The following is a 25,840-nucleotide window of genomic DNA, read 5'->3' as shown; positions in this document are numbered from 1 at the left end:
GTGCTGAGCATCCCTTATTTTTTTTCAGTGAGTGCTTGAGCCCTAGAACACCCACAGAGTCAGTGCCTATGTTGCAGAGGTCACCACTAAACATCACTATTTATCACAGTGGTATCTGAGACACTTTAATAAGAAACCTAGGCAGCATCACCAATGTGGGGTAGCCATTGACAAATGCTGACTGTTTCAATGGCTACCATTCCATTTATTTCTGTTATCCGATAGTCCTTAGATCGTATTTTCGTACTATAAATGTGAAAAAATAGTCAATTTAAACAATTTGTGATTAGTGTTTGTTTCTGTGGATGCAGATTAGTCTGGAGAATAGCCCTCAGTTAGGACAAGACTTCTGGAAAGTTTCATTGTCCAGTCATCAGTCCTTTTATTTAGAAATCTAACCTGTGCATGAAAAGGTGCCTGGTGGTTTTGCTAGAGAGGGAAAAGTATTTCTTCACCCCCCTCACATAACAAAAGCAGGTGAATTGATTTTGCTCAAATGTTTAAAAAAAGAAATCACCTTCAGGCTGAGAATAAGCCTGGAAAATTTCAACTGGAAAGAGAAGTGATGAAAAAAAGTTATGAGCACGTGAAAAAGGGTTCTAATGGAAACCTGATTAGCTACAGTCTTACTAGCATAGTCGGTAATGTAACCGGCTATACAGATTTTTAATTTTATTTGAAAAGAAAATTAATTAAAACTATTTTGCAGATTTACATGGAATGCATCAGGGGAGGGGGGAGAGAGTTCTAATTTTATATGTTGTATGTAGGTCAAATATCAGCCATTCGGGTTCACTTCAGATTCAGTGGAGCCACTAGGGCTGCTTAAAAATCAGGCTTCACAGTACTCCTCAGGGGCCGTGGGAAGTATTCCAGGAAGTTTGATCTCTCCCACTTGGAGAGCACAGAGCAGTAATTCAGTTCAGATCAAACACATGCTATATACTTGTGTTGGGGGGATGATCGCCCATTTCTGCTGCTTCACTGTGGGGGATATTCCGGCTTGAGAACACAGGCTACCGCAGAGGGATGATTCCCTAGCCACAAAGAACAAGGCGGCAACACACCTAAGGCTACTTCCAGGCATTTCTCTGCAGGGACTGGGAGGAGGTGGGGGAGGGAGGGAAAGGAAGGCAGATGAAAATGATAAATAGTCCTTATATGGTAGAGACAGGTGAGATGGGAGGGTAGGAAGGATGGAGCAGTGGACAGGTCACAGGAGAGGCAATTCCTAGCTCAACCATAGCCTTGTGCAAGTCACTTAATCTCCCCTGCTGCTTGGTTCTGCACTTATACAACGGGGTAACAGCACTTCGTGCCTCAGGGGAGCTGTGGCGCTGAAAGCCCCAAATGATTGTGAGGTGCCCAGATAGCCCGGGATGGATGGCTAGATACAGAGCTTTGGCCACCAGGGCCAGGAGAGGGGAGACTGACTGGTGCCATCTGCCCATTGCGCTTCAGTGGTGCTGGGGAGGCTGTCCCCAGCACAGATCCTGCAATGGCATTGGCTAGCAGGAGACTGACAGAGGAACGGGGACAGATGCTGTCAGGATTGCGTTGACGGAGCCAGTGAGCAGCGTTCAGTCGGTACCTGTCAGAAGTGGGAGCTGGGGAAAGGGAAGTTCCCGGGGCACATCACAGCTAGCATGACAGAACATGCCATGCCTGGGAGCATCAGGCCCCAGGACAGTTATCCACAGAAACGGACCCATATGAACTGCATCGTACAAGGCTGGTTAGCTCAGCCAGTGTGACCAGGACTCCTCAGCCGCACTGACATCGGCTTCAGTCTCTGCAGTGAGGATGTCTACCCCTCCCATTGAGCCTCCAGCCCACTGCCTGGCTAGATCAGGGTAGGGCTCCCCAGGGGCAGATGGAGCCTCCAGATTCAATGGGTTCACTATACTGTAGCTACAGGCGGCACCAATCACCTGCAGCAGCACCCTCCACCTCAGCACTGATCCGGGCCCAGTGTGGAGGGGAGGGCCCAGTGCTGGCCAGAGAGAGAGGCTAAAGGAAGGCTGTCGAGCAGGGAGATGCAGCCATGCTGCCAGATAGGTTACTGTCCTCAACACTCAGTCAGCTATTCGCCAAGCAGTGTGTGTGTTCTGACCAAGTGCCATTGAGTAACCTTCATTTTCCGGGCCTTATCTCATGGAACAAGAGCCAGTCGTGGAGTCAACCCAACAAAGCTTTGGACAAGCCAACCTGGGGAGGGCTGGCAGTAATACCCCCACTGGTGCTAGACAGACCAGCCATCCTCAGAGACAAAGAAAGGAAACAGAAGACTTTTGTCCTTACGGGATAAATAAAGGCTGCTAAATTTCTCCAGTGCAGAGAGACTAAGGAGCCTGGGCATGCGTAACCAGGCACTGAATGGAGGGGGAATGGGAGGTTGGGGTGAGGGAAAACAGAGAGACAAGGCTCCCATTGGTTAATAAACCAACAGCTTTAATCCAGGGCCTAGCCAACGTGGCGAGAAACCATGGAGCCCAATGACAAACTGCCTGGGGCCTGAGGGCCAAATCTAACCTGCATAGTCATTACCACAATTAAATGCACGCAGCCATATTCACACCTGGACCGGGATCTGCTGTTTGTGGCAGAGTGCCCCCAGATGATCTGCTTAGTCCAGCTCACCCTGCAGTCCCAGATGGCAGGCACTGGTCCCATCCAGCCCTGGGGAGAAAGCTGGGATTCTAGCTTCAAATACAGAAGGACAGGAAGGATGGGAGGACATTTTCTCATGTGCAATGTGTGCAGACATAATTCCCATTCAGGGGGATTACACTGCATGCCTGCATCAGGGAGGGAACAGATGCACCCCAAATCACTTCCATTGCAGGGAGTGAATCCGGGGGAGAGTACACCTCTAATTTCAATGACACTTCACCATTGATCTGCGCAGAGTCACACACACCCCACCTCCAGTAATCCTTCATTGTGGAAATTACAGCCAGCCAATAGACACAGCAAAGGTCTGCCTGCAGGACCCATTGCTGGGACAGGGAAAGCAGCAGCTTGGAAGATCCACGACCTGGGAAACCTGCAGGGACGTGCACGGAAGATTTTTCAGTAGGAGAATCTGCACAGTAAATACTAAGCAAATCCCTGAGATTCCTGGGTCCGCTAGCCACAGCCAGCACCAGATCTCATAAGTCCCTGCACGCAGTGCCCAGCCCCAGTACTGGCTTCTCCATTACCCTGAAGCTCCCCCTCCCCACCCCTGCCCATTACTCCAAACCAGCCCTGCACCCTCTCTTATGCTGACGTTCTTGGTGCTGCTGCCACCACTGCATTCTCTACTACACACAGAGACTCCCTCTAATTTGGGGCACAGGGAGGCTTGCTCTGTACTTTGTGGGCTCTATGGTTTTGTTAGCACGCCTGAGGACTGAACTCGTGACATGTAGATCAGCAGAAAATGAACGACTTTCCTGCAATCATACAAGCAGGATCTCTCTCTCTCTCTCTCTCTCTCTCTCTCTCTCTCGTGTGGTTCGCTTAACCCTCTAGATGCCAATGATCTGCAGATCTCACCGCTAAAGGATCTTTCAACTTTCATTAGCCTATGGACCTTCTAGAGCCTGGAGGGTTAATTAGGTGTAAATAAGAGACTGACTAGGACATCTGGAACGGATTTAGCTTTGAAAATACTCCACCGGAAAACCACAGTCCCTACAAGGAAGGCTATCCAACTCCCAGCAAGCAGCAGCCTTCCTCGTGGCACTAGGGCTCTGCCACCGAACCAGGTGACCAAAGAGCAGCAGTTCACGGTGTTCCACCATTTGACTCATGACACTTCACCATAGAGCTGAGGCCCACTGAAACTGCAGCTCCCAGCATGCAATGCCCCATCATGCTCCCAGCTGGCACCTGCTCCATTTCTTGCAAAGTTTGGCCACCCCTGGTTTCGGGCGAGTGCAGCAAGCCGCGAAGGACCCTCCCCAGCTCACACCTCTTGTTTCGGGAAAGCCAGTGATTCTTACCTTGAGCTTCTCAAATCGATCACTCAGCGACGCCACCTGGTGGTCTCGGTGGCGTCCCACCAGTTTGCATAAGGCACAGATCAGCTGGTCGTCCGCAACACAGTACATGTTCACTTTCTCGTTCTCGTGCTCCAAGCAAGTGAGTCCTCGGAAGTGTGTGTCTGGCACAGGCTCCACCAGGCGGTGGCTGGTGAACGGCTTCTTGTTGGGGTGCGTGGCCCGGAGGCAGCGGTCACAGTAGGACACCTCGCAGGTTATGCAGGTCTTCACCGCATCCCGCGGTGGGTCCTGCTCACAGAACTGACACGCTATCCTTTCGCTGGACATGGCAGGACTCTTGCGGTATGTTCTCTCTCGGCGGCTCTCGCTAGGGGAATTGGGGCCACTCAGAGAAGCCTTTTGGAAGCGATCTATAATGTTCTGCAGGGTCACATTCCGCTTGAGGCCCTCTAGGCCACGGTGGTTAAGGGAGATGACATACCTGCAGGTGGGGCACTGGAATGCTGTGATGGGCTCTATCGACTCGCTGGAGGAGCAGCTGGACACCAAGATGCGATGGGCACAACTGAAGCACAGGCTGTGAGCACACGGCAGCAACAGAGGGTCTTCGAATAACTCCAAGCAGATTGGGCAGGTCAATTCCGACTCCAGTGTTTCCATCTTTAGTTAAAACAATCCTGCTTCAGCATCAAAAACCAAGGAAGCTGGTCAGATACCTACAAGAGAGAACAGGAGAAATGGGCAGTGTGAGAGCAAGCTACTCAATGCAAAAGACATCAGGAACTACATTAGCATCAGCAAAAGGAAAGATAGCAGTGACTCCTGTGTACCAGCAACTAAGACCAGACATTTTCTTGGGGGAAGGAGGGAGGGATGACAGAGAAAAATCAGACATGCAGCCAGTGTGGATCTTAAATGCACTGCATTCACATGAGCATGGCCGGGGATGGTCCAAAACCTTCCATCACATCCTCAAGATCATATTCATACAAAGCTGAGACATTGACTCACAGTTTTCAGAAATATTTTCAGACAGGAAATTGGGGGGGGGGAAGAGGAGGGGAGCCAACTCTTGGCTTTCCCTCTCGCCTGGGAAGGAAGCATGGGACATAAATGCAAAAAGCTAAGGCAAGGAAAACTGCAGTTTCACACTGCAGAAGACAAAAAACAGGGGGGATCGTGCCTGTCTTGTGTGCATGAGAATTCTGGCGTACATCAAGGAGGAAAAACTAGTAGCAACAATAAAACCCTAAACATTTTCTCTACTGATTAGAAAGCACCTACTTCTCTTCGGGGAAGGATCCCAGGGAAAGCACGGGAAGGGAAAGACTGGAGTCTTGGAACCTCTGACCAAGCAAAACAGTCAAGGACTCCAATGTATTGTTCTTTTGCTGTGTGTTTGAACCAGCTCCTCAGTCTTTGGGGTGGGGGTGGGGAAGGGAGGAGAGTGAGATGATAGTCTCTAAACTTCCATCGCTCTATTTTCGCCAAAGCACTTCAAGGAAGAATGCAGGGGATCCTAAATCATCTCCAGCTGGAAGAAAACAGGGCTATATTTTTACACAGCCTCCTCTGAGGAAGGTTTGAAATGGGCTCTGTTCAGATGCCCTGCTTTAAGCTGCATCACAAAATGCATTTCTGAGCACAGAACAATAAATGGCTCTGATTTCACAGTTAGTGAACTCAAATTGCTCCCTGCTGCCCTGGGTAAAACTGGCTGCTCCATTTCATTCCTGGCAAACCAAGTAGCAGCTCACCCATCCCCCCAGCCCCAACCCCAACTTTCTCCCGCCCCTCGGCCCAGGTCAGCTGCCTTCAACAAAAGTGCTTAAAAAGAGGCAATTAGTTGAGTTTAGATGGCAGTTGCTCCTCAGATGGCTGAAAAAAAGCATAAGTGATGCTCTGACACGCACCAACACTCTCTACGTTATTAACAGGTGTGGCAGAAGTTTGTGGGCTTTGATCATTTTGACAGATAATATTGATGTTTATTTTCAATCCATTTTTTAGGTTTTTTCACAGTTGTCTAACATTATGGGAAGGGGTCACACACCAGGGGAGCAAGACAATAATGATATAATGGCAACAGACATTGCAAGTCAGAGAGTTAAAGCTCTATAACCATTAAAACAAAAATTAGCATGATTACATGTCAAAATATACAACTGAAACATCCCTAAATGCTCAAAAGTTCTCAAGTGGCATTTCTCTTACTTTTTGATTATTACTGCTGGACATACTTTTTCCTCAGTTTCTGTGTGTGCCGTGAAACTGATGTGTACCAACATTCACCATTACAAATCTAATCCTTCCAAGTGTAATTATTAAACACCTACTGGATGAGCAATGGCCATCTGCGGTGGAGGTTGTTTGGTAAAACCACTTCCAGACCTCACATCAGCTTCTTTTCCAGGTGGAAATTTTCACTTCCAAAACACCCTAGAATAATGGACTGCAGGCACTAAGGAGAGGAAAAAACAGGTTCACCCAAGTGCTCCCGTACCTGGTATGATGCAGAGTGGCAAAGGCTAATCAGCAAGCAGGGGCACTGCAGTAGGCTGCAGGAAAGTCTGGCTGTGTATATGTGACACGTGCTCCCACTAGTTCTGTTCTGCGTTAAGGAGGAGCGCACTGTACTGCTGGCAAACCAATAAATAATTGGTCATTTTCACTGCTCCCCTGCCGGGAGCCGGGAGCTGAAACTGTTTGAAGGGTACATTCACAGAGCATGGTCTCGATAAAAACTCACATGCCACTCTTCTAGATCGACTCTGGTGGGAACCACCTAACACAAGGGAGACAGAGCAATTACCGATCCGGGAAACAGTGGGGCTGGTACAGGCCCTGCAATGCACAATGCTCGGAGCTGGCTATCAAAGAGAATAGCTGGAAGGAGCTGGTTATGTGCCAAGCACTCGTGGCACTGCCGTGTCTCAAAGGGACAGGCAGGATGGGCATTTGGCCGACCTGGGGGGTTTCTTACCCCTGGTGTGTGCATGGGAGGTATGGGGGACACTTGCCCAGGGCAAGACACACAGACTCCTGTTCCTCCCCTTCTCCCAGGAGGGCAAAGGGAAACTGCCTATGGGTAACTTAGTGCTGGCTGAGCCTGTGGGAGGGAGCAGTCTTCGTTCGCTGGGGAGGCTCCTTCTTAGCCCCATGGCCTCCCCCTGCCTTCCTGTGCCTTCGCCCTGCCCCTCAGCCCAGCAGGGGGACTCTCCACTGAGGAATGGGGCAGCTGTTTCCCACCCTCCCACAAGGTGGCTCCTCCAGCCCCCACCAAGTCTGGACCACTCTGAAAGAGCAGCCACCCGTGTTCTGTGGGCAGGCCCAGCCTCTTCTGACCAGGGGTGTGGCGGCTGGGCATGCCTGCGGATAGCCACTCAGAGGGGGGTTCTCAGCAGAAACTCCACCAGTAAACGGAGGGGTCAGTTATCCAGCCTGCCCTTTGCCTTCAAAATTAGGGGCAAACCAGTCAACAACCCAGCCCCAGTCATTCCAGATTGGCACCAGCTGTTCCCTTGGTCCGTCACACCCCTGACACACTTGCAAACAGCCTCCCATGCACTACTCGGGGTGCCACATTTCTAGAGGCGGGAGGCTGTTTATTTATCCCTGTGTCTGCAGCAGCAGCACTGTCAGTGATAAACGCATAGCCATCGGAATGGAGGAAGCTCATTAATTTCTGCTAGAGAGCGGCAGGGGCTTTCACACACAGCTTTTTAATATTAAACCTAAATCATCACATTCGATTACTCTTATTACATCTTAGCAACAAAGTAACTTTAAAATCTATTTAGACTCAAGAGAACACAGTCCTTAGCATTGACATAGCAGAGTGCTTGACGGGCAATGACTCGGTCATCCTTACAAGTTCCTGAGAAGCAGGTAAGGAGGAGTTATTTCAGAGATGGAGAAACTGAGGCATAGAGGAATTAGAGACTTGTCCAGAGAGCAAATTGGTGACAAATGGGATTAGAACTCAGCTTCCTGGATCCCAGCCCCATGGTCAATCCACTAGACCACAGCACCTTTCATTGCCCCCACGAAACCCTACAATGTGGTCTAAGTAAAATCTGTTCCTCAATATAACATCCCTGACTCTGAAAGAATTAATAGACTAAATCAGTTGTTTTCAACCTTTTTTCATTTGCAGACCCCTAAAAATTTTCAAATGAAGGTGCAGACCCTTTTGGAAATCTTAAACATAGTCTGTGGACCCGCAGGGGTCCACGGACCACAGGTTGAAAACCACTGGACTAAGTCATTCCTATGGGAAGATCCTGGTAGCAAAGCCTCAGATTACATTGTGAGTAGTGGGGCACTTTGCCATCAGAGGCAGTCATCCCATGTACACGATTGCATCCATCACTGGAGCGACAAACTTCTCTCTCTCAGTGGCAGTTCTGCTCCTGAGGGAAGTCCTGTGTACCAAAAAGGTCCCCAATCTGAATAATTACTCCCTGCCCCAGGGAGCAACTGTTTGGTAGGAGTGCAAGCTCTCTTAACATTTATGACCAGCCTCGGATGGAAAGAACCCACCCACCAATCCAAAGCATCAGCACTTCCCTCAACTGAGGGACCTCGGACCCAGCTAAAAGGACCTGCCCTTCCTCCAGCATTGCACCACTGCAGCTCCCTCAGCCACAGCCATGCACTAGCCTCCAGGTGAGCCGATGCCATCTCCCTAAAGACATTGGTGGAAACAATCATACTCCGCTTTGCAGCTTTGTCGTTCCTTCACATGTCGGACTGACTAGCATGTGCTGACCACGCGCAGACCAACCTGCCTGAATTCCTTCAGAGCAGACGCTCCAAACAATACCTACCCTTGGAATAAAACATTGCACCAGACTTCTTTTGTTGTAGTTCCTGCAGGCCTGGGGCCAGGCTGGTCTCTCCCTGGTGTAAGTCAGGAGTAATTCTAATGAAATCCATGGGACTGCAACAGAGAGGGCATGCTGGGAGTGCAGCACCGGCTGTCTGGGGCTAGCAATGGCTACACGCCCTATTGTCAGGCACTCTCAAAGCACTAACTCCCCTACGTTATCTGGGAAGGGAAGAGTGCCTTCCCCTGATGCCACAGTCACCGGGGGGCGGGGGGGGGGTGTGACCAGATGTCCGGATTTTATAGGGACAGTCCCAATTTTGGGGTCTTTTTCTTATATAGACTCCTATTACCCTCCACCCCCTGTCCCTATTTTTCACACTTGCTGTCTGGGCACCCTGGCGGGGCGGGGGGGGGGGGCGGTAATTCTGGAGATAAAGGAGTCTGTTCTAATTACCATCCCCAGACCTAGACATTGACATGAAAACAGGTGGGGCAGAGTGCGCTCTGGCAGCTGGAGAAGAGGGTTTGGTAGCTGGGAGGCACTTTGGAGGCGTCTCACTGGAGGGGGAGTGGTCAGGAAGGTTTGAGAGCTGGGATGGTGCTTGAGGCTTCAGCACAGTGGTGCTCAGGGCAGAGAGGGTTTGACAGGCAGGGGAAGGAGCAGGGGCACTTTGGGAATGTCACAGGTTAATCCTAGGGACAGAAGACCCTTGCACCACATTGACCGGGCCAGTTCCTCCTCCTGCTGCGTCAGTGTCCCACCGTGGGTTTCTGTCTCCAACTCCTACAAGAGCAATTCCCTGAAACGGCTCCAAAGCCCAGAGCAATCGCTAAGATCACAGGGACATGACAGGCTCCTACGCAACCTGCAGGCACCACCAGCAGCCGCTCCCTGACCATAAGTGGACTGACAGCAGCATGGCTTGGGGACCCAGCTTCCCAGCCCAGCTTCAGACATCTTCAAACATTCAATAATGCAGGCAGCTTGTTGGAACCTGCCTGAGCCAGTCCCCACGTATCATACGATCTATTCCGAATTGCCTGGAATAACACTTGCAAGTGCCTCGAGCAGACTTTCATCTCTGCCCACACCAGCTCACAGAGCTGATAAAATTAAGTAATTGAAAATGTAATGTATCTTACTGCTGCAGTAACCTTTCCGAGGCCTGCCAAAAGTACCCAAATCTCGGAGTGTGGAAAAGCAGCTGTGTCCAAAAACATTTGGAGAAAGGAAACAGTTCCCAGCACTAGCTTTTCCCTTTGCCCTAGTGCCGGTTCTCAAACCACAACGCCTGTCTGAGCCATGGCAGAGTGAGGGGAGCAGCCAAGAAGCTTTGCCACGTGCCCCAGTACTTTCATCTCCTGAGCGGACTCCGCTGTACTCCTTTGTGACATCCAGGCCTGTGCTGATGGTAGGGATTGGGTTAAATATCTGTTTCACCACCATACTGGCTATTCCTCACTGTTGTTGCTCCTGCTAGCAACTACACTGCATTTCCTTCTGTTTGTTCAGAGAGTTGTGACCTTCTGACCTTTATTACAACCACCCTTGACTCAGCATGTGTCACTTGCTGAGGTGGGAGGCTCCAATTAGGTTAGCCCACCTGCTTTATTTTTAAGAAGCCAGTGCTTATAAACAGAATTCAGCAGTCCATACGGAGAGCAGTGTTTACTATCACAAGTCATCTCATTCAAATCAGTGGCAATACAAGAGTTGCAGAAATGAGCCCTAACTAAGTACATTCTCCTCTGACCTGGGGCGAAGGAAGAGGGATTGCAGGCCAAAATGGGTTTGTCTGCCTTTCTAAAAACATTAGCAAAGGATATGCAAGCAAGGATTATAAAAGGAAAGGTTCCTGTAACTTTCTTTATGGAGTCACTGGTGCCGCTGGTTAGTAAGAATAACACCTGCTGCAGCTACAATGGCTAGGATATTCCCAAGAGAATTGCGTCCTTCTGCTTTACAGCATCAGTTCCCAAACTACAGGTCGCGATCCTAAGTGGGGACAATCCCAGGTGTGTGGAGGACACCATTTTGTAAAATCACAGTGTGATCTTGCACATAGGGTCCATGCAAGGTCATGCTGTATGAAGGATGCCATTCTGTCCAGGTCATGAGAAACAATGCATCTGAGATTCAGGTCACGCGTGGAAAAGTTTGGGAACCACTGCTTTTTGTCACAATTACTCACCATCTGAGTTAGTCCCCCACAACAGCATTGCACGGGTAGATGCACTGTAGAGATTTTACACCTTCCTTCAAGCAATAGGAGACAAAAAACTGGACTACGTGAACCATTGCTTTGTTCTCATACTGCCATTCTTACGGTAATCTCCTTTGCCCAGCACTTCAATATCTATTAGATCTGGGATAACTGAAAGAACCATTGAAATGGGTCTAAAGCAAACAGAGAAACGACATGGACTGGGAAGCTAGTCCAGATGCACCTGGGTGAATCAGTTGGCTCTGCTTTCAAAGTGCTTTTATTCTTCTCTCTTTGATGTTCACTTTGATGTCTGTGACTGATGCAGTGGATAGAACAGCTGATTTGATTAAAATCTGCTTTGTTTACAGTAATTAACTCCCTAAATATAAAACCTATACAATATTAACAAGGCATGAGGTAGCAGCAAGTGTCATAATGCACGGGCTCGGCATGAGGGTCCGAGAGATCAGCTATTCCAAACCACAGCACAAATCACCCTCTGGGGAAACTACAGGAAAGCAGCTGCTGGATAGGGCTACAGTTACAGGAATCAGTGTTTCAGTAAAGTTCAACATAAAAGCAAGTATTTTTTGCCATGGAAACACTTGGGTGGGATGCCTTTCCATGTTGTTATATAATCCATTGGTACAGACGTTGCCTTCCCAGCATATCTACCTAGGGCCTCTGCTTGTCAAAATTTTGGTGTTACAAGCAGCTTCACATTGGTCTCCATTGATATTTAAGCAGCAATTCTGCTGAAATGTCATTCCATGCAGCAGCCGATAGTCTCCCACCCACTCAGCAGAGGGGTTCAGGTATCAGACATCAGCTATTGCCAGCATTCTTTCTGCTTCATCAAAACCTCATCTAAGGTGCTAATTCAGTAAGAAATTGGTAAACATTTAGCATCTAAGGGGGCAATTTTAAATGTAGATCAAATTCTGCGAGCCTCATTCTGGTGCCAGGGTTCCTCTAACTCTCCAGCATAGGGGCGGGCGAAGTGGGGCCAGTACCCATCTTTAACATCAGGATGTGGCCTGCAGAGCTCCTTTTGGTCAGGATGGAGCATTACATGCTGGGAGCTGCAGCCTTTGAGCTACAACTCTATGCTGAAGACAAAAGCAGCCACGTACCACAATCCAGAACTCCACACTTGGTGTGTGAGCCACACTTTCCATCACTAAACACAGAGGTGAGTTGGTGAGCAGAGTGCAGGTGAGGGAGTCAAAGGAATTTGCTCAACAGGAAGACGAGCAGCACCGCGCACAAAAGCAGATTAGAGATCCTTTTACAGATAACCCAACACAGGCCGCTGCGGGTGGGGCTCCTAAGAGCAGTGCTGGCCATAAGTAAAGCCCATTCCCAATATGGCTGAGAAGATCCTCAGCATCTCTGCCCCAGAGCTCTCACCAGCCTGGGCAAGGTGGAAAATAACCACGGTTTTCATCCTAGCAGCCACTCCCACAATACACCATCATTACCTATTTTGCTGCCCCAGCCCCCTGCCGATTGTCCCCTGCACTGTCAAGCCAATTGATTTCATGAGACCACATGGGAAAGAGATATTCTGAGATGGTGTCATTAATCAGCGGCTATTTTAACCCAATTAAGGAGCAGTCCCAGGCAAGCACAGTCCTGGAAGGTAACCTCAATACTCCTCTTGGAGGCTTTGCAAAATCAAAGAGAAGCGAATGGTTCCTCCTGGGATCAGTAGGTGCCATAGCAGTCCAGAGAGCGCTTGCCAGGGCAGTCAATGATCAGATTTTCATTTACTGCAACAAACATGTTCTGGTTCTGACTTCATAGGTCCACCTTAAATCCCTGATGCAAGGACCCACTGTGGCCTGCCAGAACCCTTCACCTCTGAAGCAACAAGCCTCTTCCTCTGGAGCTCATTATCAGCAAGTTGGTATGAACAAAGCTCTCTCCTTAGTCCCTTCTTTTGTAATCTTTTTTCTCCTAATAGAATAGGCAGATTCTGCTCTGCCAAGCGTGTCATACGTATCAGTACATGGATACTTCCTGTTCAACAGAGTGCCGGTCTATTAGAGCCAGGACAAAGAAGCTGTGGCAGGATAAAAACTACACTGATGGCAAGTTGTTGATGCTGAGAAACAAAAGCAGCTGTAAAAAGAAAAGGAGTACTTGTAGCACCTTAGAGACTAACAAATTTATTTGAGCATAAGCTTTCGTGAGCTACAGCTCACTTCATCGGATGCATGCGAAAGAAGGACAAAGACAGCAGAAGAGTCATTGAACGCAACATTGACGCTATATAGATTGCAGAGCAGGTATGAGAGCGGAGCACCAACTCCACTATAGGTAAGATTGAGCATCGCTATCTGTTTAAAGGGAGACTCTTCTCCATACTCTAAAACCTGCATGCTTACTCGGATTATCTCGAAATTTGTAATGCCTCACTGTGTAGCATGAGCAGTCCAAATCTGCGGTCTTTAGTAGGGTTGCCAACCCTCCCAGATTGGCCAGGAGTCTCCTGGAATCGGCATCAATCTCCCGGTGGCTATTGAAAGCCACCTGGGAGATTTTAATAGGCCTCTAAAAGTCCAGTCAGTGGTACAGCGAGGGCCCAGGGCTAAGGCAGGCTCCCAACCTGCGCTGGCTCCACGCAGCTCCCAGAACTGACCGGCACATCCCTCTGGCTCCTAGGCAAAGGGGCGGCCAGGGCTTCTCTGAGTGCTGATGGGATAACATGATTTTGGCAATTAATTGATCTTTAAATATTCATGGTAAATAGGCCTGATGGGATGTTAGATGGGGTGGGATCTGAGTTACTACAGAGAATTCTTTCATGGGTATCTGGCTGGTGAATCTTGCCCATATGCTTAGGGTTCAGCTAATCACCATATTTGGGGTCGGGAAGGAATTTTCCTCCAGGGCAGATTGGAAGAGGCCCTGGGGGGTTTTCGCCTTCCTCTGTAGCATGGGGCACGGGTCACTTGCTGGAGGATTCTCTGCACCTTGAAGTCTTTAAACCATGATTTGGGGACTTCAGTAGTTCAGACATAGGTGAGAGGTTTATTGCAGGAGTGGGTGGGTGAGATTCTGTGGCCTGCATTGTGCAGGAGGTCAGACTAGATGATCATAATGGTCCCTTCTGACCTTAATATCTATGAATCTATGCTGTCCCTGCTCTGTGTGCAGGACTCCGCAGCTCCTGTTGGCCAGGAACCACGGCCAATGGGAGCTGCGGGGGGCGGTGCCTGCAGGCAGGGACAGCATGTCGAGCCACCTGGGTGCCCCTGAGCCTAGGAGCCAGACATGCTGGTTGCTTCTGGAAGGTGCCCGAGGTAAGCGCCGCCTGGCCAGAGCCCACATTCTGCATAACTCCTGCACCCCAACCCCCTGCCCCAGCTCAGAACCCCCTCCTGCACCCAAACTCCCTCCCAGAGCCTGCACCCCCTCCTGCATCCCAACCTCCTGCCCCGGCCCGAAGCCCCCTCTCATACTCCAAACCCCTCGGCTCCATCCCCCAGCCCGGAGCCCGCACCCCGCTCCTGCACCCCAACCTCTTGCCCCAGCCGGGTGAAAGTGAGTGAGGGTGGGGGAGAGCGAGCAACAGGGGGAGGGGGAATGGAGTAAGTGGGGGCACGGCCTCAGAGAAGGGGTAGGGCAAGGGTGTTTGGGTTTGTGTGATTAGACAGTTGGCAACCCTAGTCATTAGAGCAAGGAGTTCCCAAGATACACGCACCTTAAAAACATCATTTTGCAAAATCTTCTCCCCCTTCTCCTAATGGTGGTTTGCCCACACTAAAGCCGTAAGCTCTGGCTCTGATCCTCCCCAAACCAATCTCAGTCTTGCAGGATTTATCTCCACTACTGCATGGCATCCCTTGGGGTTACCGTGAGTACTGCTTACTCACTGAGCTGTTGCAGCTAGTGACCAGCGAGGAGTGAACTGCCCACTCATGTATCCAATCCATGCAACTCCCAAAACGTAGTTACAGCTCAACATGGTACCTTTATGCTCAAAACTGATGGCTGCCGTTTCTATGCGTTTGTTAGGAATTTGCCACACCAGATCAGACCACTGATCCTTACAGTCCGCTAGCCTGTCTCTGACAGTGACTCAGAGACAAAGGCTTCACAAGAAAGTGCAAGAAACCCCGTATTAGCCGATTTTGGAAGAATCTCCACAAACACATTTCTTCATAATTCCATCTGATTAGGCAGTTAATTTTTGCCCTGAAACATGAAGGTATTCCACATTTTAAAAAAAAAATCCTACCTAACATAGCTGTGGATAATCTCTTTACCCCATAAAAATCTAATCCTCCTAAGCACTTGGCCTCAATGCTATCCTGTGGTAATGAGTTCCACAGGTTAATTATGCCTTTTGCATATTGAGCAGTAGTTTTATTGACCAGTGTACATTGACATCAAGGTCCCTTGCGTAAGTGGTTACAGTTAATTTAGAAACCACCAAGGTGCATGAATAGATCACATTCTCCCTTCCCATAGACATTGTCTTGCATTTGCCAGCGCTTAATTTCACCTCTATTAGTTCCTTCTCCAATTCCTCATTCTTCTCTAGAACTGACTAGGCAAAATAATCGTGTGTTTTCTGCAAGTTTTGCAGCTCACTAGTCAACTCTGTTTGCAGATAATTAAAGGCAGGGCTGGTAGCAACACCTGTTAAGGCTACCGGACACTTCCAAATTTAAGACCATTTTCAGTTGCTTGTAACTTTTACCACTGGGGAGCAAATTTTCCATGCCTCAAGCTGATTTTTTTTTATTATTTTTTTTATTTAAACCAAAACAGTTCATCTATTTCTAAGAACACGTCTCAGGAAAAATATGTTTTGCTTGTGTTAAAAAAATTGGTGCTCTTTTCCCTGAGAAGCTCAAACTCCACTATACTCTGAAGCAGGCAGGATACAATCCAGTTCTCCAGGGCAACGTTCAATTGCCCTACCCATGAGAATGTCCTTTCTCTTCCTGTAGTCCCTGGGATTGTTTAATCTGCGGATGAGAAGAATGAGGGGGGATCTGATAGCTGCTTTCAACTACCTGAACGGGGGTTCCAAAGAGGATGGATCTAGACTGTTCTCAGTGGTAGCTGATGACAGGACAAGGAGTAATGGTCTCAAGTTGCAGTGCGGGAGGTTTAGGTTGGATATTAGGAAAAACTTTTTCACTAGGAGGGTGTTGAAACACTGGAATGCGTTACCTAGGGAGGTGGTGGAATCTCCTTCCTTAGATATTTTTAAGGTCAGGCTTGACAAAGCCCTGGCTGGGATGATTTAGTTGGGGATTGGTCCTGCTTTGAGCAGGAGGTTGGACTAGATGACCTCCTGAGGTCCCTTCCAACCCTGATATTCTATGATTCCCTTGCCTTATTCTCCAAGCACATTCCAGCTTCTGCAACAAATGAAGCGCAGATCCTACAGAGAACAGTCCCCTTCACTGCCCATCCTTGATGCATCCCCAGAGTAGATCCATCCTGTGCACTGAATGAGGTAGAGGGTAGGTGGAAAAAACAGTATGTGATCATGTAATTAAAGAATGCATCCGATGAAGTGAGCTGTAGCTCACGAAAGCTGATGCTCAAATAAATTTGTTAGTCTCTAAGGTGCCACAAGTCCTCTTTTTCTTTTTGTGGATACAGACTAACACAACTGCTACTCTGAAACCTGTAATTAAAGACTGTCACAATGCACACACACAAGAAGGCCAAATTAAATTTGGACAGGCAACCTTAATTCTGGCATTTCCTAACTTTGGCATGCTTGACTTTGCACCTTAGTAATGTTCTTTTCATATTGTGTGAGTTAGTGAGTGAAATAAACAAAATCCACCAGGCTCAGAACGGAAACCTGGAACGTGAAAAACCTTTGGCAATGTTGAAATTTGTGTGTGCGCGCGTCCATGTGTATTTGTGCATGCATACATGTGCACACAATCTTGCTCTTGTTTTGTCTCTTAGGGCTTGTCTACAACTACCGCTTAAGTTGATGTAAGTTATGTCACTCGGAGTACGAAAAAGCCACCTCCCTGAGTGACGTAAGTTACATAGAGTTAAAGCAGTATCTACAGCACGCTATGTCGGCAGCTTCTGCCTCTCGTTGAGGTGGAGTCATTACGCCTATGGGAGAGCTCTCTCCTGTCAGCATACCTGTGCCGATGTAGCACAGTAATATAGATTAGCCCTAAATTAATTTCTAATTCATGACAAAAAACTTTAATCCCATGGCTACCTAGTTTCCTTAATAACTCGTGGACTTTGACAAAGGATTTTAAAAGTCCAAATAAATTATCTCAGCCAGTTCTCCACTGTAATTTTGTTGAAATGCTCACAGAATCCTTGTAGACTAGACAGGCCTAGTTTTCCTATACAGAAATGATGTTTGGGTGTCCCTAATCTGCCACATTCCGCTAAGTATTTTCTCACTCTAGTTTTTAATTATTTTCTCAACTAATTTTCTTGGCACTAAAAAAAGCCCTTACTGGTCTGTAAATTCCCCAAATCCCTCTTTCTACCTTTTTTTAAAATTAAAGATAGAGTCAACGAGGTTTTACTCCTGTGGAGCAGCTGACTTTAATGAGAGATTACGTGATCTTTTAGCGCTCAATCACTTCAGTTCTGAATTCCTCCAGAACAGTTGGCAGCAGTCACAGGACCTGATGATCTGCTGCTGTTTAATTTAGCGATTTGTTCCAGAAAGTACCTCACTTTCTGCCATAGCTCATCTTTATCTTCCCCAACATCCTCTTGATAAATGGAAAGAAATAATTTAGCTTCTCTGCAACATCTTCTTCCTTAATTTCTTCCTTTACTCTCTGGTTGTCTAGCAGACCCAGCCACTCTCTCACAGCCTTACCTCTTCCGAGACTCTGAAAGGAACTCTTGGTCCTTGGCTGCTGCTAGTGTTATTTTGGGTTGTTTTAATTATGTCTCTAGCTAGCTGTCTTCAGATAGCTCTCTCCTTATGTGCTGTAAAACTAGCTGTTGCAGGAAACAATCACTCAAGGTGTCAAGAAACTGCTTCTCTCTAACCTTGTCTACACTATGAAATTACTCCGATTTTACTGAAGTCTATTTTTGGGAACAGATTGTGTAAAGTCAAGTGCATGCATCCACACTAAGCACATTAATTCGGTGGTGTGCGTCCACAATACCGTGGCAAGCGTCGACATTCCAAGCGGTGCACTGTGGGTAGCTATCCCACAGTTCCCACAGTCCCCGCTGCCCACTGGAATTCTGGGCTGAGCTCCCAGTGCCTGATGGGGCCAAAAATTTGTCGCGGGTCGTTATGGGTAAATGTCGTCAGTCAACCTTCCCTCCATGAAAGCAATGGCAGACAATCCTTTCGCGCCCTTTTCCCTGGATTGCCTGAGCAGACACCATAGTACGGCAAGCATGGAGCCTGTTCAGCTCACCGCAGCAGTTATGACCATTGTAAACACCTCACACATTATCGTGCAGTTTATGCAGAACCTGAAAAACCAGGCCAGGAGGTGACGGCAGCACGGTGATGAGAGTGATGAGGACATGGACACAGATTTCTCTAAAACTGTGGTCCCCGGCAATTTGGAGATCCTGGTATTAATGGGGCAGGCTCATGCCATGGAACACCAATTCTGGGCCCAGGAAACAAGCACAGACTGGTGGGACCACATAGCGTTGCAGGTTTGGGATGATTCCCAATGGCTCCGAAACTTTCACATGCATAAGGGCACTTCTATGGAACTTTGTGACTTGCTTTCCCCTGCCCTGAAGCACAGGAATACCAAGATGAGAGCAGTCACAGTTGAGAAGCGAGTGGCAATAGCCCTGTGGAAGCTTGCAACGCCTGACAGCTACCTGTCAGTCGGGAATCAATTTGGAGTGGGCAAATGTACTACAGGGGTTGCTGTGATGCAAGTAGCCAACACAATCATTGAGCTGCTGCTATCAAAGGTAGTGACTCTGGGAAATGTGCAGGTCATAGTAGATAGCTTTGCTGCAATGGGATTCCCTAACTGAGACCTCAGCGAAACCAATATTCCCACTGTTATTACTGCTTCTGTGTGCTCCACAATCTCTGTGAGAGTAAGGGGGAGACATTTATGGCAGGGTGGGAGGTTGCGGCAAATCGCCTAGCCGCTGAATACGTGCAGTCAGACACCAGGGTGATTAGAAGAGCACAGCAGGAAGCGCTGCGCATCAGAAAAGCTTTGAAAACCAGTTTCATGACTGCCCAGGGTACCGTGTGACACTTCTGTTTGTTTCTCCTTGATGAAAACCCGCCCCCTTGGTTGACTCTAATTCCCTGTAAGCCACCCGCCCTCCCACCTTCAATCACAGCTTGCTTGCAAAGGAAAGAAAGTCACTATCGTTTAAATACCAAGTATTCTTTATTAATTGATTATAAAAATAGGGAGATAACTCACAAGGTAGCCCGGGTGGGGTGTGGGAGGAGGGTAGGAGGGAAGGAAAAGGCCACTTCAAAACTTGTTGAATGACAACCTTCTGTTGCTTGGGCTGTCCACTAGGGTGGAGTGGTTGGGTGCCCGGAGCCTCCCCCCCGCACTCTTGGGCGTCTGGGTGAGGAGGCTATGGAACTTGGGGAGGAGGGAGGGCAGGCGGTTACACAGGGGCTGCAGCGGCAGTCTGTGATCCTGCTGCCGTTCCTGAACCTCCACCAGATGCCGGAGCATGTCCGTTTGATCCCACAGTAGCCCCAGCATTGCATCATGCCTCCTCTGATCTTCCTGCTGCCACCTCTCATCTCGATCATCCCTCCTGTCCTCACGTTCATTGGCTGCTTTCCTGTACTGTGCTACTGCGTCCCTCCACACATTCTGCTGAGCTCTGTCAGTGCCAGACGACTGCATGAGCTCAGAGAACATTTCATCGCACGTGCGTTTTTTTCGCCGCCTTATCTGAGATCGCCTTTGGGACGGAGGAGGGAGGCTTGAAACATTTGCAGCTGCGGGAGGAAAAATAGCGAGTGAAATCTTTAAAAAGATACATTTTATAGAACAATGGCTATACTCTTTCACAGTGAACAACACTATTCACATTACATAGTACATGTGATTTCAGTACACGTTCGCATTTTGCATCTTATATTGAGTGCCTATGGCTCTGGTGTTAGAGATCACACACACAGTGCCGGGCAATAGAATTCGGCTTGCAAGCAGCCACGGTAAGCCATAGTCTTTCGGCTTCTGCAACCTTCATAACAGCAGCGCCCTCCTTTCCCATACCAAGCAAAGCCTGTTGAGTTGGCCATTTAGAGCTGTGGTTTTCGTGTTAACGTGCAGCAGAAGAAACCAAACTAACCCCCCACCATCCAATTCTCTGCGATGATCGCTTTACCCCTCCCCCCACCACATGGCTGGTATCACGGAAGATCACTCCTAGCCAAATGCAAACAGCTCAGTGCCAAACCCCCTCTCCTACCCCCCCACCGCTTGGCTAACTGCGGGTAGGATTTCTTTTCAGCCACAGGCAAACAGCCCAGTAGGAAAGGCCACCTCTGAATGTCCCCTTAATTAAATTCCCATATTTCAACCAGGTTACCATGAACGATATCACTCTCCTGAGTATAACACAGAGAGATAAAGAACGGATGTTGCTTGAACGCCAGCAAACACCAGGACCATACGCTGCCAGGCTTTGTCATGCAGTGATACCAGATTACTTGCTACTAGTGTAAGCAGAGTCAGGATGAGCTCTACCCTGACATTTTTGGGGGCTCGTCCGGGATCCCTGGGTCAGTACCCCTCGCAAGCACCTGTTGAGTGATCCACGACATTGGGAAACAAATATTTTGTTTTGTTTGTGCTTATATTTTGAGGAAATTACTGTCTGTATAATGGCTAATAATGTCAGGTTTGTTGGGCCCCGGCTCAACAGCTTCTAGCTCAGATGCTGCAGCCTCGGCTGATGATTGGACAAAAGCTCTGGGGCAAACATTGGAAAAGGTTGTGCTGTCCCATGCTGTGTCAAACTCTTGTCGTAAGTTAAGGTTATTTGCTGGGGAGGAGGAGTTTGAGCCCTGGTTATAGCATACCACTGAAATTCTGCAAGAGTGGGCCGTACCAGATGCAGAAAAGTGAAGATGTCTCATAAAGAGCCTTGGTGGCCAACCATTAGATGTTATTCGCACCCTGAAGCTCATTGACCTTAGGGTCAGTGTGAGGGACTGCCTAGAGGCCCTTGAACACACCTTTGGGAGCGTAGAGGGCCCTGAAGACAGCTACTGTAAGTTCCTTAATTCCCGACAGCAAAAGGGCGAGAAGGCTTCAGCCTACATACAGAGACTGGAAAGACTGCTTCAGAGAGCTGTCATGAGGGGAGCAGTGACTGCTGAGTAGATGGATCAGACCAGACTGGCTCAAATCGTAAGAGGAACTCAGTACCAGAACCCGATTCTACTTCATCTCCAGCTAAGAGAACGACAGGAACATCCCCCAAGTTACTCCCAGCTGATAAAAGAGGTCAGAGAGGAGGAAGAAAGGCAGGCTGCCAGTGAGTTTTGGGAAGCCCAAACATCGGAGCCAGCCAGCACGACACCACTGCAAACGGCCAGTGTACTGATGGTGAGCATCAGAGACGAACTTGCCCAACAAACGCAGGTCCTGACGGAACAGATAGCTGAGCTGCAAAGCACCGTTGACTGAGTTAAGACTTCCAGGAATAAGAAGCCTCAAACTGTGGCGATTGAGAAGCCCACATTTAGAGCCACCATCCCACCCAGGCGAAGGGGGAAAGGTCAATTCTTCTGCTACCGATGTGGTCAGGATGGACACAGTGCTGCCAAGTGCCGTAAAGAAGAAAACCCCTCCTTGGTGTATGGAAAGCTGAGGATCAGTTGGGAGAGATTCGGTAGCTGCCAGAGGGTCTGGGGACGGGGACCCCCCAGGCCTGCAGGATTTGAAGATTCCCCCAGAAAAGACTGTCCAGCTGGTATCCCCACAGGACTGATAGGGCCTCAAGCAGAGGTCACAGTGAGGATTGAAGGGGTGGAGTGTAAAGCAGTGCTTGACACTGGATCTCAAGTGACTATTATATTTCAGTCATTCTACCAACAGATGCTTAGACACCTGCCTATACAGCCACTGACTGGCCTTGGCCTGTGTGGCCTCAGCATGGATGAATGCCCCTACCAAGGGTATGTCATAGTGCACCTGGAATTCCCAGAGGAGGTTTCTGGGGTAAGAGAAGAGGTAGACACAGCTACCTTAATATGCCCTGACCCTAAAGGGACCTCTGATGTGTCTGTGCTGATAGGGACCAACTCCAGTCTCTTCAAGGTACTCGCGGATTACTGCAGAAGGCGGGCTGGGGACCAGTACCTGAATACCCTGATGATCCATACGCTTTGTGCTGAAGCCCATAGGAAAATTGAGAGCGCTAAAAGGGACACATCTGAGCTACCGATTGGGGCACTGAAGTATGCGGGCACGACCCCCTTAGTAGTACCTGCAAGGACGGAGCAAGAAGTGCTTGTCATGAGTACCTGGCTGAAAGGCTGTAAAGGGACGTTAGCAATGATAGAGCAGCCGATGGGAGGAGAGCTCCCTGAAGGAGTGCTGGTCCCCAGTGGAGTCATAACCCTACCTGCTGAAGCCCAGGAAAGGGTGACTATACTGATTGCTAATGAAACGAGTTGTGATGTTGTTGTGAAGCAAGGACAAAAGATAGCGGACCTCTTTGAGCCTGAGCTGATTGTAAAACCCCAGTGTGAAACTCAAGTTCCGACAATAGACCCAGCAAAGTTTGACTTTGGAGATTCACCAGTGTCCGAGGAGTGGAAAGATCGCCTGAGGAAGAAACTTTGTGAAAGATCCAAGGTATTCTCGCTGCATGAGTGGGATGTGCAAAAGGAGTAGAGCACAATATCAGACTACATGACTCTTGACCTTTCAGGGAGAGATCTAGGAAGATTGCTCTCTCTGAGATGGAAGATGTGCGACATCATCTTCAGGAGCTGGCTGTGAATGGCATCACTACAGAGTCCCGCAGCCCATATGCCTCACCCATTGTGGTGGTCCGTAAAAAGAATGGGAAAATCCGGATGCGTATTGACTACCGCACCCTAAACAGCGGTACACTATGCCTCGAGTCCAAGATGCCTTAGACTGTTTGCTGGGAAGCCAGTGGTTCCCTGTGTTGGATCTTCAAAGTGGATACTACCAGATCCCTCTGGGAGAAGAAGATAAGAAGAAGACAGCCTTCATCTGCCCATTAAGGTTTTATCAGTTCGAACGCATGCCCCAAGGGATTTCTGAAGCACCTGCCACCTTTCAACGTCTCATGGAGAAAGTTGTGGGAGACATGAATTTACTGCAAGTGTTAGTTTATTTGGATGACCTGATTGTGTTTGGAAGAACCTTAGAGGAGCATGAAGAAAGACTTCTTAAAGTGCTTGATAGGTTGGAGGATTATGGTCTGAAGCTTTCAATTGACAAATGCCAGTTCTGCAGAACCTCAGTGAAGTATGTGGGTCACATCATGTCCCAAGAGGGTGTGAGTACTGATCCCGATAAAATAGAAGCACTCACTACATGGCCATGTCCAAGTAACTACAGAGAACTCAAGACCTTTCTTGGATTTAGTGGCTACTACCGCAGATTTGTGAAAAACTATGCTACGATTGTAAAGCCTCTGAATGATCTTACCAGGGGACATCAGTCCAGCAAGAACAAATCTAAGACCAAGAATAAGGGAAGGTCCCCAAAGCCTGCTGTGCAGAGATACTATGGCCCCTCCGAACCATTTGGGCCACGGTGGGATAAGAGATCTGAAAGGGCTTTTCGAGAAATCATTACTTGCCTAACTCATGCTCCAGTCCTAGTCTTTGCTGACCCAAGCAAACCATTTATCCTGCATACTGATGCCAGTTTGGAGGGTCTGGGAGCAGTCCTGTACCAGGAAGTGGAAGGCAAACATAAACCTGTAGCCTTTCCAGCCGAGAACTGTCTGATAGTGAAACTCGCTATCCCACCCACAAGCTGGAATGCTCAATGCGGCTGACTGGCAAGAAGCCCAGCTGCAAGATATTGACATTCATGATACACTACTTGCCAAAAGGGAGGGGCAAAGCCCAGCTGCGGTTGTCCCACCTAACCCGGAGGGTAAACTACTATTGAGAGAATGGACCAAACTAAAACTGATTCAGGGAGTGCTACACCGAATGACCACCGACCCTTTACCAAAGCAAAGAGCACAACTAGTGCTGCCAAAAGAGTACAGAGCCCTGGCCATGAGGGCCCTGCATGATAATTTTGGACATTTAGGGATGGAGAGGACCCTGGAACTTATTCGTAGTAGGTTCTATTGGCCCCGGATGGCTGAAGATGTTCGCAGGAAATGTGAGACTTGCGCTCGATGTGTTCAAAGGAAAACTCTGCCCACGAGGGCTGTATATCTCAAGAACATCACCAGCAACAAACCTTTGGAACTGGTATGCATTGATTTCTTGTCTTCAGAGGTAGACAAGAGGAATGTTGGGAAAATTCTAGTAGTGACTGACCATTTTACACGGTATGCGCAGGCATATCCCACATGTGATCAGAGGGCCACCACTGTCGCTCGAGTATTGTGGGACAAATATTTCTCAGTCTATGGATTCCCAGCTCGGATACACGCTGATCAGGGGCGGGATTTTGAGAGTCACCTTCTGAAGGAGGTGCTGAAGATAGCAGGAATTAAAAAGTCTAGGACAACGCCTTATCCCCCCCAAGGTGATCCTCAGACAGAGAGGTTCAACCGAACCCTATTAGATATGTTGAGAACTTTGCGACCAGAGCAGAAGGCAACCTGGAGCCAGCATGTCACATTTCTGGTGCATGCCTACAATGCCACAAAGAACGATGCCACAGAAGTCACCCCATATCTCTTGATGTTTGGGCGAGAACCAAGATTACCCATAGACTTGTGCTTTGGTGTATCAGAGGATGGAGATAGCTATGAAATTCATCAGCAATATGTATCCTGACTAAGAGAAAAGCTGCGGGATGCTTATCACTTAGCTACCTCTGCGGCTTGGAAGAACGCAGACCGCAACAAACATCAATATGATGCTAGAGTGCATTCGCAGGAGCTCCAGCCGGGGGACAGAGTCCTGCTGAGAAATTTGGGTATTGCTGGCAAACACAAGATAGCTGACAGATGGAAGGCAATACCTTACCTGGTGATGGAAAAGCTGAGACATCTGCCGGTCTACAAGATCAAACCTGAAGACGGTCCAGGGCAAATGAAGACAGTGCATAGAAACCTTTTGCTCCCTGTGGGGGAATTGGTAAGCACCCCTTATGAGATGGGCCACGACAGGGCAGCCGGGCAGAACAGAAGTGCTAGACCAAAGCCGCCATCCAACACGGACAGCGGGCCCCCTGCAGCTAACCTACCCCAATTCAGCACATCCGAGAGTGAGTCTGAGGAGGAAGACACAACCATGGTGTATCCTGGAATGGAGACAAGATTTCAGTCTCGATCAGCTGAACCAAGAGAGAGCTCCCCCTCCTCTGCCCTAAACCCCATGGCAGAGGCATTCAGGCCTGTTACTGGCACCCCTGTGCCACCGATGGGACCCCCCTGTGATGATGCACACAGGTTATTGGACAGTGGAGACATCCAGGGGGAGGGAGCCCTAGTCACACTGGACCTTCCACGGTCAGAACCGGAGATGCAGGGGCCTATGCCAGTAGCCGAGGGATCCTCAAAGGAAACCTCTCCATCCGTCGCCCAAGAAGATGTCCTGCCTACCCCTGCAACAGAAATTCTCAATAGATGAGACAGGGTAATAAGACCAATAAAACGGTTAACTTATGAGGCACCTGGGGTGACTAGTGAGGAGC

The 25,840-nt window shown here is 48.8% G+C and overlaps 1 protein-coding gene across 3 annotated transcripts in view; it reads right to left on the bottom strand.

Annotated features, from left to right (window-relative positions):
* The window catches only part of MID2 (midline 2), a 329,458-nt gene that overhangs the window by 266,930 nt on the left and 36,688 nt on the right, over window positions 1-25,840 (bottom strand). For 2 of the 3 annotated variants that reach the window (XM_037908993.2, XM_037908992.2), the window contains one exon: window positions 3,990-4,705. In XM_037908993.2, the coding sequence (XP_037764921.1) occupies window positions 3,990-4,649 (660 nt within the window). In that variant the 5' untranslated portion in view covers window positions 4,650-4,705. Of the gene's footprint in view, window positions 1-3,989; window positions 4,706-6,325; window positions 6,451-25,840 lie in introns of all 3 variants that reach the window. The other variant, XM_037908991.2, reaches the window with a different exon arrangement.

The sequence above is a fragment of the Chelonia mydas genome, chromosome 9 (assembly GCF_015237465.2).
Source record: "Chelonia mydas isolate rCheMyd1 chromosome 9, rCheMyd1.pri.v2, whole genome shotgun sequence".
NCBI classification, from domain to species: domain Eukaryota; kingdom Metazoa; phylum Chordata; order Testudines; family Cheloniidae; genus Chelonia; species Chelonia mydas.
The sequence above is the reverse complement of the archived record's forward strand: the minus strand, read 5'-3'. Positions and strand labels throughout refer to the sequence as shown.